At 34.9% G+C, this 20,000-nt stretch overlaps 1 protein-coding gene across 1 annotated transcript in view; it reads right to left on the bottom strand.

The window, feature by feature from the left end:
* Positions 1–20,000, bottom strand: part of AGPS (alkylglycerone phosphate synthase) — a 130,245-nt gene that overhangs the window by 9,436 nt on the left and 100,809 nt on the right. Inside the window, exons 15-19 of the mRNA XM_018065051.1 lie at positions 19,021–19,090; positions 18,123–18,184; positions 14,683–14,772; positions 11,034–11,133; positions 8,044–8,101 (exon numbers count right to left, since the gene is read on the bottom strand). Of these exons, the coding sequence (XP_017920540.1) occupies positions 8,044–8,101; positions 11,034–11,133; positions 14,683–14,772; positions 18,123–18,184; positions 19,021–19,090 (380 nt within the window). The remainder of the gene's footprint in view (positions 1–8,043; positions 8,102–11,033; positions 11,134–14,682; positions 14,773–18,122; positions 18,185–19,020; positions 19,091–20,000) is intronic.

Raw genomic sequence — 20,000 nt, 5'->3', positions numbered from 1 at the left:
GTGTTCTGTATTTCTCTCATTTCACTATTTCAAAAATGTTTTAGAAATACTATCACACAGTATCCAATTTGGGGGGACTGGCTTTTTTTCAGTTAGGGTAAGTTCCTGGAGAGTCATCCAAGTTGCTGCATGTGTTTATGGTTCATTTTCTCTTACTGCTGAGTAGTATTCCATGGTACACACGTACCATAGTTTGATTAGCCATTTAATCGTGAAGGACATCTGAGCTGATTCGAGTTTGGGACTACCATGAGTAAATCTGCTGTAAATGTACATGTACAGGTTTATGCATGAACGTAAGTTTTCAATTCTGTGGTATAAGCATCCAAGAGCATAACTGTTGGGTTGAATGGTAGTTACAAGTTTGATTTTTATAAGAAACTGCAAACTGTTTTTATGTAATGATGTTACTACCCTATATTCCAAACAGTAATGCATGATTTACCTAGTTTCTTTACATCCTTGCCAGCATTTGACATTGCCACTATTTTCTAATTTTAGCTTTCTGATCAGTGTATAGTGGTTTCTCTTGTGGTTTTAATTTGCATTTCCATAATAGTTATTGTTTCCCTGGTGGCTCAGTGGTAAAGAATTCGTCTGCCAATGCAGGAGATGGGTTTGGTCCTTGGGTCAGAAGATTCCCTGAAGAAGGAAATGGCAACCCATTCTAATATTCTTGCCTGGAAAATTCCACAGACAGGAGGAGCCTGTCAGGCTCTATTCCATGGGGTTGCAAAGAGTTGGACATGATTTAGCAACTAAACAACAACAATGGTTACTGATGTTGAACATCGATTCATGTAATTATCTGTCATCTGTGCATCCTCTTCAGGGAAATGATTCTTCATGTCTTCTGCCCATTTTCTAACTGAACTGTTTGCATTTTACTATTGAGTTTTGAGAGTTCTTTATATTTTAGACATAGATCTTTTGTTGGCTATATGGTTTGCACATATGAAAAGCCTAACTTTTCATCCACTTAACAGAGTCCTTCACAGAGAAATCATTTTTAATTTTGACAATATCCAATTTATCAAATTTTCCTTTAATGGACTGTACTTTTCGTGAACAGTCTAAGAACTCTCTGCCGAACTTTAGATCTTGAATATTTTCTCTTGCTTTTTGTTTTTTCTAGAAGTTTTGTTATTTTATGTTTTACATTTAAGTCTATTATCTATGTCGAGTCAATTTTAGTATAAAGTGTGAGGTTCAGGTCAAGGTTTTTTCTTTTAACCTATGAATTTCCATCCAATTGTTCCAGCACTATTTGTTGAAAAAGCTATATAGTTCCTTCACTGGTTGCTTTATATCTTTGTCAAAACTGGTTGGACACATTCATGTGGGTCTATTTCTCAGTTCTCTATTTTGTTCTACGGATCAATACTCCTCCAATACCACAGTCTTGATGACTATATTATTATAAGTCTTGAAATCTGATAAATTGATTTCCATGACCTTGCTGTTCTTTTTTCAGCTACTTATTTCCTTTATCTTAACATATAAATTTTAGAATAATCTCTTCCATATTTACTAAAGATATTTCCAAACTTCTGCCAGGAACTGTATTGAGTAGGTAGATCACTCTAGGGAGAACTGACATGCTTATGCCATGTCCAGTGTTGTACCAGTCCATGAACATCTCTCTCCATTTGTTTAGGCCTTTAATTTTTTCATCAGCATTCTGTAATTTTCAGAACATAGATCCAGTATATATATTGTTAGATTTATGCATAAACATGTACATATTTTATTAGACTTAAATGCCTTCTTTGGAGCAAATGTAAATGATGCTACGTTCTAAATCACAGTTTCTATATGCCTGTCGTTAATATACAAAAATGGAACTGATCTTGGTGTGGGCTCTTATATTCTGCAATCTTGCTGATCTTGTTTCTGTATATATTTTTTTGCATTTTCTACAAAGACAATCATGTCATCTATAAATAGTGATAATCACCTTGTTAATCTGCATGTCTTTTATTTCACAGTATAGGTTTTTAACAAAGCTGATCTTTTGCTCATTACTTTGAGTAGTCTCCTTACTTTTAAAGTTTCTGACACTACTGGATTATGTCAAGACCACAAAAACTGCTATGAGCAGCTACCCCATAATTACTCTCTGAATAATAGGAAATAAGTTTGGTTAGGTAAAGACATCAATATTTAAACTAAGACTGGTTATATTTAATCAAGATTTTTTTTTGTTTCCTGATAAGGACTTAGGTATAATTTTAGCAAATGAACAACTTAAAAACTTAAGTCATAAATTGAAATTAAATATATGGCTGACATAAACGCTGTTGTTTAAACTGACCAGCTCGTCAGTTACAAAAACAAGCACTATGAAGATTAAGTTAAGCAGGCTTTGTATTTCCTATAGCCTCCAGTTCCAGACTACATCTGTTTTCTTTGATACACAAAACCAGAGTTAAAATAGCTCCATTTATCACAGCATGATTGTAGGCAGACAAACCAGCCTGTCTGTTTCCAGATAGTGAAAGCGACTGTTATTAATCACAATTACAGGCCAAACTCTCTAAGAGAAATTGCATCAATATTCTCCCAACCCCCGGCCCTTCTACTCTTGAACTCAAAAATGCTACTAAGAATGTCATGACACTGCCTGAAGGTCAGTAACTAAAGATGCTACTATGAGGCTGCCTTGAGTTTTAAGTTCAAGATACATATTAAGGAAAACCTTTTCCACACATATAAAAGGCGATCTTTTAAGAACCCTATTACTGATTAACTTTAGAAGGATAATTAAACCCACTCTAAAATTTATATGGAAAGATTTCTGCTTGAAATGAAACTAGGAAACTACACTGAATAGCATGGGATATTTGAAATGTACAAATTAGATGATTAACTTTAAGCACAGAAGCATTTATGAAAATAGACATTTTTATAGCAAATTTTGCAGTCAACAGTGTGAAGAAAATTTATTGCTTTCATACAGATGGTAACAGAACCTCCTATAGAGTAAGACTAATCACAGGTTATAGATGAAAATGTTAAAATAACTGTTCAATCTTATTCCTTGATAAGGGTCTTTTTCAAACTGTGATCCTTTTTTCAATGGTTACAGTAGAGGTTTAAGTATACAAACCAGAGTTTCACTTGGTGCTGTCTACTTCTTTTATGTTTTTAAAAGGCTTATTGTTTTTTAAGCACCTACTATATATGCAAGACACTTTGATGTTTACATACATTATCACACTTAAGTCTTATAATAATCTGACGTAGGTACTATCCGATTTTGCAGATGAGAAAACTGCAGTTCAGAAAATTTATTTCTCTAAGGTGATACAGCTAGCTAAGTACAGAGCCAAAAGTCAAATACAGATTTGATTCTGAAGTCTATGTTCTTTCTCCTCTGTCTGTAAGCCTTTCAAACTTATATTTGCTTTAAGACAAAGTTTAAATGGAATCTTACATACATAATGCATCTAAGAAAGGAAACTAAAATGGCTGGTTGGGCAGTTATACAGCAATGCATATTATTTTACCCTACTTTTCCACTAAATAACTGACTCTGCTAATATACATTCTCAGAAATAATGTTACAGAATAAACTGAGCCTTTCCATGATTAAGCATGACCCTATATTCAAATAAGGCCTGCTTATTAAGCATTTGAAGCTAAATTAGCAAGGAGATTAATGCCATTCATGTTAATGAAAAATTCAGATGTTTGAGAATCTGCAAAACTGCCCAAAATTCTGTGAGTGCTTAGACACTTTACTGGTCACATAACATATTCATTGATTACCTACTCCTACGTAGAATAGTCAGTCACTTTTCTAGGGGCTGGGGAACACAGTGACACACAAGATACAGTCAGTAACCCCATTGAACTTACTCAAATGGGAAATGCATAAACTATACAAGAGAATAAGGAAGATGCCTCTAAGAAAGTGACATTTTTATCAGAGATCTAAATGATGGGGAAAGTGAACCATGCAAATATCTGGGGGAGGGGGCACAAGAGAAAGACCATCAGAAAGAGACGGAACAAATAGCAAAAGACTTTGGAGAGGAAGGGGGTTGACAGGTCTGAGAAACAGCAAGAAAGCCACTACTGCTATAGGGGAAAAGGAAGAGATGAAGAGACAGAGATAAACACATAATGTATACCCTTGAAGAACCCAATACAGACACTGGGTTTTATTTTGAATATGAGAAGAAACACTGAGTTTTAAAAAGATTAGCCGGACAGCAAGAGAAATATCAGCAGAGCAATAGGCATAGAGGTAGACAGACCAGTAAAGAGCCTACTGCAGTTGTCCCAGAAGGAAAAAAATAGTGATTTAATGAGGGTGGTTTTGGTGACGCCTTTCCGGTATTGGGAGTCATCAGCATAAGGACAGTGTTTTCAGTCCTGGGACTAAAGTAATCACTGAGGGAGTGAGGGGCACACGGAGGAAGAAACTGGCTCTGGGCTGAACTCTGGAGCACGCCTGTGTTTAGTATAGAAAAAGGCAAGCTAGCAAAGGAAAAGCATCTTTTCACCTGGACACGTGAAAGATATTCTGTGTTCAGGCTTACTTAGCTTCTTTTTCTAAGCCATAGAGGAATCAAAGTGGTTTAGCATTTGTTTCCACACAGTCATATTTCTGACAGTATGGAAAAAAAAAATGAGAAATGAGATAGAAATAAGAGATTCCTTATTTAAATGAAGCAGAACCTCTCGATAAATTAATATGCAATCAAACCTTGCTACATTCAAGTTCAAGATACTTTCTATAATTAAACTATTTCATTGACCTTGGAGTCTTCAACAAATAAAGGCTTATAAACCTAGAACCTGAAAATGCACATAAATTATACGGGAGCTTTATTGTAACATGATCTGACCTGCATTTGTTTTATTACCTGCTACTGACAACGCTAGAAACCTATAGTCAGGAATTACAAAAACAACCAGAAAGTCAAACTGACTTATGTGCAAGAACTTAGAAAACAATGAAATATTTATGATAAGGAAATTAAAATATTAATTCATTTCTGTTTTAACATCTAATGCAGGACAAGCAACTAAACTTAGGGTCAAAATTAAACAGAGCTATTATTTTATTTTAAAAGAGAAACAGTGATGTTTCGTATTTCTTCTCACATACTTTTAAAATCATGTGCCTCTTTTCAAAGGCGTTCAATTTAAATTTTTTTAGCTTTTGATCTATTTTCACTATTTTGGGTTCTTAAGTCAGAGGACAAGGACACTGACATAGGAGGCCCTGAGTTCAAATCCACATTCTAACAACTATTGCTCATACTTTGGTGTAAGCTACTGTACATTCATAGCCTTAATATTTCTTCATCTGAAAGACTAGAACAGTATCTATTCCACAGCATTCTGATCAGGATTAAAGGAGACTGTCAAGCAGAGCGCCTAGCAAATGCTTTATAAACGTTAATTCCTTTCCCTATTTTGTCTCCCTCCTCTTTGACGTTTTAACATCTACAGCATTCACATGTTTGTTAAAGTCACCTTCTAAGTGCTTTTCAAAGAAGAGGGGGACTCTTATCTTGGTTAAAATATGATGATATCATAATCCTACTAGTTTTGATCAGTGGCCTTTTGAAATGCTATCATATTTTACTTTATGGAACTGTAAGATCCTTCAAGAGAAGGACTACCATTCTTTGAAATCCTACTGTCTCGTGGACAAGTAATATTTATAATGTGGAAAACATATTATACAACAATGTTAAAAAGCATTAGGCATATCTGGTATCAAAAATATCCCAGGAGCTATTTATATTTTTTGCTCTGGAATCAAGAATTGAATGATCATGATCTTTTGGTTAGTTAACATTTACATCTTTCCAACTATTTTTAAATTAATTTCTATTTGTGTTCATTGACTAAATAATAGATTATCAATAATAAATTAACAATAAATATAATAAATAATAAAACAATTATTAACCATAGCTTTAGACAAATAATAAAGTCTGTCTCAAATAAATTTGTACTAGAATTATTTAACTCTTTACTATTTTAAATTTGTGTGTATTTTCTTTTTCTGTAATGACACCTTTGCACATACATTATTTCAAGTATGTTTACATAGGTTCTGTTAAAGCCTACTAAGAAACTCTCAGCGTCTAGGGGGTATCTGGGTAAGTACTGACAGCCATTCCACCATATTAGGCTTTCAGCATTTCAGACAGAGACACCACTGGCTGGACCTGAATATCCTCACAGATCCTAAAGGCATAAAGTGTCACTGCGAGAGAGAAAAACCATTGGTTTGGTTTTCCTCTACAATGTTGCAGCTCATTTGGTCACTTCTAACTTCTGTAGAATTTATCACACTGTAAAACTTGAGTAGACAGAGACCATCCTCTCACAATGAAGGAAATTAGTTCATCTAACTTGATTATCTAACAATTAAGCCTCTATTTCTTTCTATTCAGTATAAGATTTGGCTATTTTTACCCTCTTGTAGAATTACACCTCTCTCATATTTACTATCACAAACAAGGATCCTACAGTTTCTTATCTCAAAGGAAAAAGCACACTTGTTGACTGCTGACATCTACCAAAAGGCAAAATTGGCTCTGGAAAGGAAAAAAATGTTTTTCTTTAAATAAGTAATTATAGTTAAATTATTTTACTTCCTCTCTCTATCCAATCAATTTAGAATTAAGAACATATTACTTCATGATACTATGTAAAATTACTATGTAATTTCCTTACATAGTAGTAATATAGTGGCATCCTAAAATAAAATATTTTAAAAATTTAGGCACTGTATATACTTTCTGAACATTTTGAAAAAAGGTACAAAAAAAATATAAGCACCTTTATGAAATACCTCATGTTTACATTTCCAAAATTAGGTTTAGACCTTTAGATTAGTCAAAAGCTTTTAATTCCATTTAAGAGGTTTCTAATATCCAGTTTCTTCCCTTCTTCATTTTCATCATTCTAACATTCATTAGAATCTCCATCAAAAGGTAATAAATAGGAAGAGAAGGGAAAGAACAATTCATTCACTTTAATGCTTATCAGTCAGCTAAGTTAGAAATTTATTTGTGAAGAGTAAGAAAAAGTAGGGGGAATATAATAGAGTAAATCGATACAGTGATGCTGGGAACTATTTTTCTACTTCATTCATCCACAGTAGCAATCTTCTGCAGGCCTGGCTGAATACAGATTTTCCACGGCTCACTATGTTTTCTACCAAAATTCTTTCAATCTTCTTAACACACATGTATGGAGAGCTGGCTGGGGCCAATACTATTCTGGTGCTGGGAGGAATGAAACAGAAGCCCCTACTGAGGATCCTACTTTCCAGCAGAAGGAGATAGCTAACTATAATGTTAGATAATGCTAAATGCATGATGGAAAAATCAAACAGGAAGAGAGGGATACGGAGAACCCAGAGTAGGAGTTGAATTTTTCAAATCAGTGGTCATTTACCTTCATGCACTTCCCTAAAAAAACTACACATATCTATTTTTCTAGGTACCAATTTATATATTAAAAACACTGCTAGTAACATAGACATATCATAATTTTTATTGGTGATATGATCAACTCTCCAGTAACTTCATATTATAATGATCAAAGAGGAATACTATAACAGCATTAAAATATCAAAAAAAGATTTTTTTCATATCCTGTCTTGATTAATCTGCTGAATTTTGAGTGGCAGAACAGCTCTTCAATATATGGTACAACTGACTTTCAGCTACATTCCAATAGTGGCTGAGAAACAGTTATGTAGGTTTCTTCCCCCTTTAAGAACTTTGGCTATAATGGTCAAATACATTCCAGGCTGGCTGGGCTATCTTGGGCAACATGAAGTTCCTAAGAACTCAGAAGAATGACCAGGTCCTGTTACACAGACAGGCTTGTCAAATCAAGCTTCAGCTGGTTACTACCATAACACAGGTGACCTCAGTGACAGACACAAAAACTTCCAAGATGAGATCCCTAGTGCTAGCAAATTCCTCATAGTCCCAGCATTTTATCAAACCAAATATTTTAAGCAGTAGGAATATTAGAAATTCTACCCCCAAAAAAGAATACCTCCATGGTGATGTGACAGGCTCCCTCCATTAGCGAGGATTTCTTCTCTAGCAGCTGCCTGTATTTTGAAACAAAACAACAAATAGATCGTTTTGAAGTGAAAGAGTAAGACTCAACTCTCAAAGGAAGCACAAACGTTCTGGGAATGGTAATAAATGGGAAGTCTAATTTTCTTTTCTATTCAGTTCAGTTCAGTCGCTCAGTCGTGTCTGACTGTTTGTGACCCCATGAATTGCAGCACGCCAGGCCTCCCTGTCCGTCACCAACTTCCTGAGTTCACCCAAACTCATGTGGATCGAGTCGGTGATGCCATCCAGCCATCTCATCCTCTGTCGTCCCCTTTTCCTCCTGCCCCCAATCCCTCCCAGCATCAGGGTCTTTTCCAATGAGTCAGCTCTTCACAACAGGTGGCCAAAGTATTGGAGTTTCAGCTTTAGCATCAGTCCTTCCAATGAACACCCAGGACTGATCTCCTTTAGAATGGACTGGTTGGATCTCCTTGCAGTCCAAGGGGCTCTCAAGAGTCTTTTCTATTAGGCTAACTGTATTTTAAAAAGCAACTAAAATATGCAGCCTAGCTTTATAAGTTTTTTTCTAGTGAACAGTCACAAATTCTACAATTGTTACTTTAAGATTCTAGAAAAGAAAAAGGGGCAAAATGATGAATTCAGCAGCACTAAATGATTAAAAACAATTTTAAGAAGTTTTGTAAGGAGTCGGGTCCTACTCTGAAGTAAACATCTCATGATACCAACAAACATTTATTGACTGCTTATGGTATGTCCAGAAAAGTAAAAAGCAATTTACCTGCAATAATTCATTTATTTTCACTAAAGTCATATGGAATAATTACTTTTATTCCTATTTTACAGATAAAGAAAACAAAGCTTAGGTGGTTAAATTACTCACCTAATATCATACAGTGTACACAGACTCAAGATTACTTACAAAACTATCAGGGATTAATGATAAACTCTGATGGAGAACATCTGTTAGGTCAGTGTGTGCTCTGGCTCAGCTGCCTCCGACTCTTTGAGACCCATGGACTGTAGCCACCAGGCTCCTCTGTCCATGGGCTTCTCTACGCAAGAACACTGGAGTGGGCTGCCATGTCCTCCCAGGGGATCTTCCCGACCCAGGGATGGAACTCATACCTCCGTGTCTCCTGCACTGGTAGGTGGATTTTTTACCACTAGCACCACCTGGGAAGTCCTTGCTTTGGGACAAATAACTTGTCAGGCTTCTGGGTATCTAAATGTGTGTGTGGGGAGGTGGGAGGGTGGGGGGCAGCAGCGCACGGGCCCTTGTTTTATCCTCCTAACATGTTAGGCTCTTAACTAGTCTCCTTATAAAGCAAGAAGGTTAGAAAGATAAAGACTTAAAGCAAAATACAGAATGGCTGAAGTACAGGGTGAAAAAAGGGTTACAGTAACTGGAATTACACTCAATTACTCATGAATGTGTAGCAGATATGAGGTTAAAATCCCTACAGTGAGTGCCTTGTACCTCTCAGAATCACCTGAATGTGTATAAGCCATCAGAGTCAGGCCACAGTAGAGGCGGCCCTCCCTTCAGGATGGACATCTCATTGCGAAGCAACATATAAGAACCCTCATCACTTAGGATTTAGGGGTTTTCAAATGAATCATACCTACGCTCGCCCTACTCTAAGAGACTGTATCTTCTAACAAATTATTTTAAGTAAAGCAATAATTACTTGAAACCAGGAGCACTTAGAGAATGACTGTTTGGCTTGGGAAAGAAGGAATACTTTCACTTCTATAGTATTAATACTATGGGGAAGTGGACTCTGAGTAGCCAGAGGGCAACACGAAGACACGAAAAGGCTAAAGGGACAGGAGAGGATTCGAACTTTTGAGGATGCTGGATATGCTCATTATTTTGATTGGGGTGATTTCATAGGTGCATACATATGTCAAAACCCGTGAAATTGTACACTTCACAGGCTGTTTACTATATTTCAATTATACCTCAGAAAAGCTGTTTTTTGTTTCATTTTTTAAAAATGAGGCCTCAGAGGGAGCCAACCAAACCCTGTCTGTGGTTTGGGTCTAAAAGTGTGCCACTGAAAATCATCTTGTGGTACTGTCTTTGGCAGGCAGGATACAGTTAACGTGACGACACCTGAGGTTTAACAAGCCCAGTCTCCTCCCACTTCCTCCATACTCTAGTCTGTTTCTTCCACTCTAGGCCTTCTTGTCATGAGAAACCTTGATTTTCAAACAGAAGGCTTGACAACAATTAGAAGCTTGAGGTTTCTACATTTAAGAAATGTAATAGAAACTGCTAGCAAATGAACCTCAAAGCCCGACATATAACTTTAATTTTTAAATTAAAATCAATTAAAATATAAACTGAAATTATAGCAACATCGACCAAGAGTTTTAGAGCTGCTGACCTCTAAAACTGCTCAGTTTTAGAGCAGTCACCATCTAGAGCTGGGTGGGCTGTCAGAGTGATATCAATGATCCCTATAGTCTTCATTGGACTTCCCTGGTAGCTCAGACAGTACAATGCAGGAAATCTGGGTTCAATCCCTGGACTGGGAAGATCTCCTGGAGAAGGAAATGGCAACCCACTCCAGTATTCTTGCCTGGAAAATCCCAGACAGAGAAGCCTGGTAAGCTGCAGTCCATGGAGTCGCAGAGAGTCGGACACGACTGAGTGACTTCACTTTCACAGTCTTTATCATTTAAATCAGGTATTATATAAGTAATAATGAAAGAATCACAGACCACAGGATGTTAATTTTAGAATATTGATTACAGTATGTGTAGGGAATATACATTTTAGATTTCTAATTCAGCATTCAATTCAGTGCAAATATTATGTTTTTCATTTCTATGGGCTATCACCAAGGTAAACCACAAGTTATTAAAGAGAGTCAAACTAAAATCCATAAGCTGACAGTAAAGTTTATTTAAATTAATCAAAGAATATAAGAGCTATATTCATGTATACAAAATTACCTCGGTTTGTTCAAACACAGTCAGTGGGTCACTGATTCCCCTGTAGTTAAAGGCAAAGTAGAAATAGATACATGCACCTGCATCATAAGTCTGTGTCACCCTAAAAAACAAACAGACAGAAATCCCCCACAAGGCTTTGAGTGAAATCAGATTCAGTATCTAGAAACTTAAAGGCAGTATCGTCTGAATGATTTGCTTAATTCACAACCTCATTCTCAACCTACCCTCCTACTCCATGGAAGGAAAACAGATTTGCTCGATAAAGGATACCGATGAACTATCTGTACTATTTTCATAACTTTTTGGTAAGTCTGTACTATTATCCCAAAAAGTTTTAAAATTTTAAGATGATGTAAATATTTCTCCAATTGGCCTGAAATAAACAAAAATTCCACTTCCTTGAAAGGATTTTTATTTTTTTTACAAAGTATATTGCAGTTAAAGACAGCTCCAAAACAGACATCATGGAACTTGGTGATCCCTTAAAAGCCTTCTGAATTTCCTCAAAGTTAAGAGAAATAAATATGAGAACATAAAACTAGAAAACAAGGAAAATGTTCAAATACCAAAAATGATTGGGTAAAATACAGCATCTTCACCAAGTTCACATTAATAAATTAGTATTGACTTTGAAAACAAACTGAATGGCACAAAGCCTTAAGACAGTGTCTCTGAAGGGTTTATACTCTAGGTCCCATATGTAAGGATGCTGTATGTGTGTTTGCAAAAGATATCAAGAATGTTAGATTAATAAATCATATACATGATATACATTTGGGCTTTGAAAATGCAATTAGGTGAAGCATTTAAAAGGGAGCTAAGGTAATCATAGTCAGATCTCTGAAAGCAATTTACAGAGGTTCCCACAAAGAACTTAATTCAACAGAAGGAGCAAATATAGAGGAAATACTCTTTTTTACTACACAATACAAATAGAATCTAATCTAAAATTTTAATGGCCTTTTAGGCCAAATGTTAGGTGCCTGAGAACAGAAGAAATGTACTGTTTAACAATGCTACTGTCAATTTGCCAGCTGTGTTTTTCTTCTAGTGTTAATTCACACCCATAAAAAAGATCTTTTGAATGTTTACATTTTAAGTACCAGACTTACAAAGTTTAAGACAAACTGGAGAACTATGTTAACTACAAGGGCACTATCACTACAGATGACCATTTTTAAAGAATATAGAATGAAATGAGTTTGCAGCAATTAGAAAATATGTATCACTCACATGAGAATCATCAACATCAATAAACAGAAAATATAATTAATATTAGTAGAACACTGCCACCTTCCCACAAACCCAACATCTATATTACATAATTCAGTTTTCAATAGAGAGGTAGGCTTCTAAAATTATAGTAAAGCTTGATTGATCAGTATCTCAAACAAAGTAGAAATGACAACATTTTTTGAAAAACCTTAATTTGGGAAAATGACTTAGAACTAAAACCTATTAACAGCTCATTTCTATCACTTAAGACACTTAAATACTAATGTCTTCCAAAATCATCTGAACAAAGATAGTGTTGTTGCCAAAGTTGTTATATTATTCTTTAATTTCTAAAAAAAATGTGCGCTATGTACTTTTCGAAGTACTATACTTATGTTAGACTCACTGGCTAGTAATTTCTTCCCACAAAATTTGTTCAGAAAATTTAGGGTTAGAATTCCAATACACAAAATAATTTTTAAAAGACATAAATGAAGTAAAATCAGTAAATGCATGCTACAGCTGAATTCTTTTCCTCAGAATCTTTGATTTCAATGAAATCTACAACTATTTTAAATTAATTTCAGAATAGCTTTTTAAAAAATTATTTAAAAAGTTCATCTCACACATTTAAGCATTTACACTCAACACAGAATAATCTCCTTAGCCACTGTTAATCAGCCCAAATCAAACTCAAGTAAAATTAAACTCTACTTAAATGTTAGTTTAATCAAGTATGTGCTATTAAAACTATATCTAAAACTCCTATTTAGCAAAATACTCAATTAACTTAGACTTCGCACATTCTAAACTTTGGTTTTATAAGATAATCATAGAAGCTAAAGCATTAGGCTTTTATCTGAAAATCCTTAAAAAAACAGCCACATAATAAATGCTGCTGCTGCTGCTAAGTCGCTTCAGTCATGTCTGACTCTGTGTGACCCCACAGACGGCACCCCACCAGGCTCCCACCATCCCTGGGATTCTCTAGGCAAGAACACTGGAGTGGGTTGCCATTTCCTTCTCCAATGCATGAAAGTGAAAAGTGAAAGTGAAGTTGCTCAGTCGTGTCCGACTCTTAGCGACCCTATGGACTGCAGCCCACCAGGCTCCTCTGTCCATGGGATTTTCCAGGCAAGAGTACCGGAGTGGGGAGCCACTGCCTTCTCCACATAATAAATGACATATGATCAATTCAGAATATATATAACAATTCTATCCATCTGCAGTACAACACATAATGAAGATCCTTAGGCCTTATGAATACCATTTAAAGAACCTAGATTTAAGTGTTGTTACAGAAGGTGTCCTAAAGGCAGAATATGTTACTTCCCAGTCACTTTGTGTAAGCAGTAGTTTATCACAATGGTAGTCTCCTAATGGAAGGGGAGATCTCAAGAGATGCTGAACAGGGAAGAAGGGCAGAAGAAGGAAGAAAGGATATCTGTTGAGCTGAGGCTTGACATAACAAAAGAATAAAAAATCCTCAACTTGACAAGAATACACCCTATTATTTTAAATGCTTTAAGCTTTACTATTAATAAATGACTTTTGGATTAGTGGGTCCGATTTGTTCTCAGTTTTATAAATATGTGGCTTGACAGACTAGACAGTCAGGCCTCTTATTCTGTGAGTTCACAGAGAAAATTAGTATCAAAAGACTGGACACAAAGTGCCCCTTCTCAAGAAAACATCCTTTGGGTCTGCTGCTATTTAACTAAGAGGACAAGATTATTAGTTAACTGTGATCCAATATGGATCATAACTGTCCCATGTGGAAGACATTAGCCATATGTGGTACTGTAAATTTAAATTATTTGAATTAATGAAGTTTAAAATTCAGGTCCACAGTCACACCAGCCACACTGCAACAGCTCAACAGCCCACATGTGGCTTGTGGCTACCATACTGGATAGGACAGATACAGAACATTTCCCTTATCACAGAAAGATCCATTAGAGAGAGCAACGAGTTAATCTTCATTTGGATCTTCTGGCTCCACTCATTCCTATATTCCATACCCAGTGATTTAATCAACAACTGACAAAGTGGTTAAAATGCTTTTTCTCTACTAAAGAAAGAGCTATACTGAATATGTTTGTAATTTACAGTTTCTTGACTACCTATGAAATTTATAGTTTCAGTGAATGAAGAGGTCCAGGAGTTCAGACATTTGACTCTCTATCATGGTGCTGTCCAGACAGGGCAGAAAGCTCACTTGTGGAAGGGTGTTCTTTTTGTTGGCTTAGAACCACTGTAAAAATCCTAGTTTAGTTGCAAAGTCCTAATAAGTCACTAACATGACAAGTGAAGTTTAGGAAAGCCTGCTAAGTGGAACAGACCGAAGCTTTTCCTCGCTCACAAATTACACTTTTCCATTAATTTTAATAAGTTTTTTCAGAATAAGAAGTACAAGAACAACAAAAAAACTCACCTGCATGTAGAAAGAGGAGCAAACTGAACACCTTTCTCTTTGCATTCCCTTGTTATTCTTTCTTTTACATTTCTACAGAGATCTACAACCCTAGAAAACAAGAATGGAGTTCAATATTAAGTTTTCACATGTTTCAAAAATTCTAATAATTACTGGTTTATCAGCATACTTCAAGTCAGAAATTCTCTTAAACTTTTACGTTTATTCCTTCAAGAATGAACAAGAGTCATGATTATTCAAACTGAGCCTTCCATTCAAAAATTTAAGGGAGCAAAGCCCTTGCCCTTTTTGTCACAGGAAAGACAGAAGTCAGAGGAGTATACTCGTCTCCTGAAGATAACTTTCCTACGCTAAGGAAAGTCCAATTTTGAAATAAATTTAACTGTAAGATTTTAAAAACTTTTTTAAAAGTTCTAAGAAAATATTAATGATAATTCAATTCTGGGTTATAGGAATACCCCAATTGGTGCTAGTGGTAAAGAATCCGCCTGCCAATGCAAGAGACACGGGTTCGATCCCTGGGCTGGGAAAATCCCCTAGAGGAGGAAATGGCAACCCACTCCAGTATTCTTGCCTGGAAAATTCCATGGACATAGGAGCCTGATGGGCTACAGTACGTGAGGTCACAAGGGGTCTAACATGACTGACCATGTGCATGCACACGCACATGCACACACCCCCCTCACACACACACAATCTATACCCATGTCTACGAAGTCTTCCTTAGTTTAAAAAGAATTTCATTAGTAATCACACAACTATACCAAATGTTCAACAGATTATTTTCAAGCACTAGGCTAAAATCCAGCTCAACAAAGACTTACTGGATACAAACTATGTGCTGGGAGGGAAGACTGGCAATATTTAACAATATTACTCTATTTTTTAATGTGAGTTGTAACATATTTTTATAACCATATATTTTGTTTCGTCTGGAAAATAAGACTCAAAGCATACATAAGGCATTTACTCTCCAATAAATACTGTGGCTACATATTGATGATGGTTCTGTGTTTTAAACCTTGGTCCTTAGAATAGAAAAGATGACCAAACGTTACCTATACTTCCAATAAGAATGAAGAACAAATAAAATAAATATGAAAAAGGTTGTCGTGTTTTATTAGCATGTCAGTTTTATAAATATAGTGTCTAAAAATTCTATAAATTCTGACTTTACAAAACAACATTGAAGTTAAATTCTGCTTTATTCTGCTTAAGGCAGATGAATAAAATCTGCTTAATCTTAGTATCTATAGGAGTCAATGTGCATTACAAATTTATAAAGGTAATAAATTCTTTATTATGACTCTAGAAAATGGAATTTATGTACTACTTGAATAAAATACTTTCTAGAAATCATTGGTATAATTCTCACAAAGCTCATGCAAAGGTCAATACAGTCCATTTGGACCAATCACTATATATGAGGTAAACATAACTGTGTATACTTTTAAATTCTTACCGACCTTATTAGCTAATTTAACACTACTGACCATTTCTTCATTGAAAAAAATTTCCCTTGGCTCCTCTCACAGCACTGATTTTCCTCCACATCTTCTAGACTGTATTCCTTAATTTCCTTTGTTAACTCTTATTTGGATGACTAAATGAATCCTTTGTTTGTATCCCTTCAATGTTGGGGTTCCCTGGAGTTCTTTCTCAGGCCTTCTTTCTTCCTTCATTCATTTACCTGAAAGTCTATCTGCTCCTTTGGTTTTAATCGCAAATCTCAAGCTGGTATCTCTAAAATCTTCTAATCTCCAACTGGGATCTCTTAAGCAGCTATTTTTATAGACTACATTCTTACACTATTCCAGAGTTCATTCACAGGACTTTATACAGAATATACACTGAGCACCTAACAGGTGCAGTCACTGTGCTAAGGCCACGAGGAACACATAAAAACTAGTAAGACCAATAATCTCTTAAGAGATTTATGAACGAAAAGGCCAAGCAATCTAATAATGTGTGAGGGTTGCAGACTCCGATCCCATGGTTTGCTGCTAAACATGGTCTTTACCTAGTTAAAGGTTTAAGAGAAAGCAAGTTACTAAATGGTAACAAGTAAATTTTAAGTCAGGAATATAGCTGCTTTCACTTAGTTTTATTTATTAATACTTTAGCTGGAGATATTGTTTTAAATGAAAACTAATCAAGTATGTAGCCCTGTATAAAACAGGTAATAGTCAGTGAGTTGAAAAGAATATGTCAGAATATACAAGGAAAGGATAAAGAAAAATGAAGAGAGAGCGCATGATCAGTTTCCACAGTTGGAAGAGTTTAAAGACAAAACGGAAATCATCAGTTAGCAGGAATTGACGACAGGGAAATTCATAATACTGAAGAAGTAATACTACACTAACCCATTTTCCCCAGTAAGGAAAACTATTAAAGACTAAAGTAGTCTCTGAGACAACTATGAACAGCTCCCAAACTGTATCTGCTGTTCAAAAGTGTCAGATGTGGATGAGGTGATAATTCTTTTTATTTATAAGATTTATTCCCCCATTAAAATTTAGCATCCAAAACTGAATGCTATGAATATAACAGACTGATACTCTAAATTTGATTACTATCTTATGGTGCATGGAGTATTAGCATCAATACACTGAAGTCAAAACTCATAGTAGATGAAGACAATGTGGAAAAGTAAAAAGTTTTCTGGGGGAGGGAAAAAAATGAGGTTAAGGTCGAACAAAGATGTTAAGGTAGGTAACACCTAACGGCGTGTTCAATGGGATCTGTTGGATCTCATATGCTTTATTACAGATTTAAAATAGTAAATTTTATAAAGAAAAAGTAAAATGTACCTAGAATAAAAATGTACTAACAATTTCAAGAATTTCCTATTACTGAATGAGTTAACTCACAGGTCTATTTTTAATAAAACCATTTCACATTTCCTAATCAGCTTTTACTATATTTCCCTAACCAATATTTGTATGTATACATGTATGTAATTTTAAAAAAGAAATTATACAGTTTCTTAAAATTGGATTTCTTTCAGAAATCACTTAAATTTAAGCTAAGATCTTGCTTAATAGTACACATACAAATATCAAAAGCTAAATGATATAGTACAATAGGAGGTTGTATTTTGGGGAGACTTTCTAGAGAACATTTAAGCACATTAACCATTTAAGAATTTAAATCCTAGCTAAGTCAAACCACACAATGACATTTAGTGTTCAAGAAAATTCTTTAAAATGTAAGTTTCAGTAATACCATCCTTCTATGGGGCATGGGCAAATCTAAAATTTTTTAAATGGCTTGCAAATATGACATTCTGATGAAGACACTAATTTAAATAAAAGTGATTACCTTCTTTCAATGCTTCTTTACAAAATTTTAGAAGTTTACATATTCACACACAAAGATAAATTAGTTTAGCAACTTACATAGCATATTTTAATAATATCAGGCATTTTGTTTCATTTTACCTGTCCCAAGGAGCAGAAGTCTCAAAAGATTCTCCTAATACATAGTATTCCAAACCCAAATCCTGTTAAGACATATACACAAAAATCAAGGAATTATAACAGATGCAGAAGTCCATAATATTAGTAGTATTTCTTGTTCACTGTTAGTACTTCGTGTTTCTAATTTAACCTTCTGGACTCTTTACAATCTACCTCAAAAAAGTATGGGAAAGTGGTCCCAAGTCCGGGATACAACCTCCAGGAGGACAGAAACTTTGTCTTGTTTTCCTCTGTGCCCTTGGCACCAGGTGGAGTGCCTGCAACATGGTAGGCACTCAAATATTTCTCTAATGAATGCAGTCTCTACCCAGGAACTGCCTGTGTGCATGCAGAGAACACTAGCAGGATAGATTTTAGTGGCCTAAATAAATAGCGAATTGACCAATACCAAAAAGTGATCATTAGGAACAAAGGAGCAGGGAGATAGGGAAGTCACAGGCAGAGGGGATTAGAGAAAGGAAAAGATACCTTCTTCAAATCAACTTTTCTTTAAAAATAAACTCAAGAATAGACTGTTTCTCTTTGTAGTGACTAAACTGATAAAACATCTGGACCCATCTCAGCTAGGAAAATATGTTTTATAGCATATAAAATATATTGCTTATATAATAAGTAACTTATAATACTAAATTTTTTACCCAGAATACAATTCTGTTCTAATATCAAAACTGGAAAGAGTCTAAGCTACCGCAGAAGGGCAAAGGTATGAAAGAAAACTTTATTAAGTAGAAAAATCATAGACTCATGTTAAATTACAATAGGTTAAAATTTAAGACAATAAAGAAAATTTTATTCACTTAAAATAAGAAAATGTATTGTTTGCAACATAAAATGACAAGGGAAATATGAGATAACTTACTCGAATGTATGCAATGACATAGGTCAACAAATAACCTCTCTGTCCATTATCTTCCCCAGCTGCCAATCCCCTGTAATTAAAGAACAAACTGAATATATTTCAGATGAACTATTAAAAATAAATAATACTAACCAAAGTGATCAATACCTCAAGATAACTGCCTATAAGATTAACACAGATTACATCTCATTTTAATTTCAATCTCATTTATCATAAAGGTATAAATGTGCTATCAAGAGAACAGACTTGGACAAAAGAATTTTTAATATTTAGTTTGGTAATTAATTTTAAACTTTTATAGCCACCAAACTAGTAAACCTGAGTGATACAAACTCAACCAATTCTATTCCGACTGTAAAAAGAACAGAGACTCAGCCATGAGAAATAAGCTTAAATAATCTTCACAAGGACAAGATACTTAAAATACTCCTATTTTACTCATATTCTAATCTGTATATTCATGTATTCTAGTCTTATTCATATATAAAGATTCGCGATGAACGACTACTATCTTCTAACACCAAGAAGTTTCTTGAATACTTGAGCATATACCATCTGGAATATTAGACATGGTATTTACTTTATGGGACTTATCATTTAAAAGACAGACAAAACATACTTATACAGATATATTAAAATTTATGAAGCATCATACAGATAGGTACAAGAGCAAATGTATGAACATATCCATTTCAACTGGAAAGTAATTTTATACATAGAGGATGTATTTGGTGATCTAGTTAGAATTAATCCCATATAATGTATATTTCGGTCCAAGTATTCTATTTTTTAAAAGTCATTCTAATTTTAAAAGACTAGGAATGACTGATTTCCACTACCTTCAATACAGAGTCTTTGATTTTGCTTTTTTCCACCACTAGGCAGAAATTAAAATTTAAGTAGTTTTAGTCAATTAAATAAAACTTACCCCAAATTCTCAAAGCACCCACTAAAAATCCCTCAATAAAAATGAATGGAAA

The sequence above is a fragment of the Capra hircus genome, chromosome 2 (genome assembly GCF_001704415.2).
Source record: "Capra hircus breed San Clemente chromosome 2, ASM170441v1, whole genome shotgun sequence".
NCBI classification, from domain to species: Eukaryota; Metazoa; Chordata; class Mammalia; order Artiodactyla; family Bovidae; genus Capra; species Capra hircus.
The sequence above is the reverse complement of the archived record's forward strand: the minus strand, read 5'-3'. Positions and strand labels throughout refer to the sequence as shown.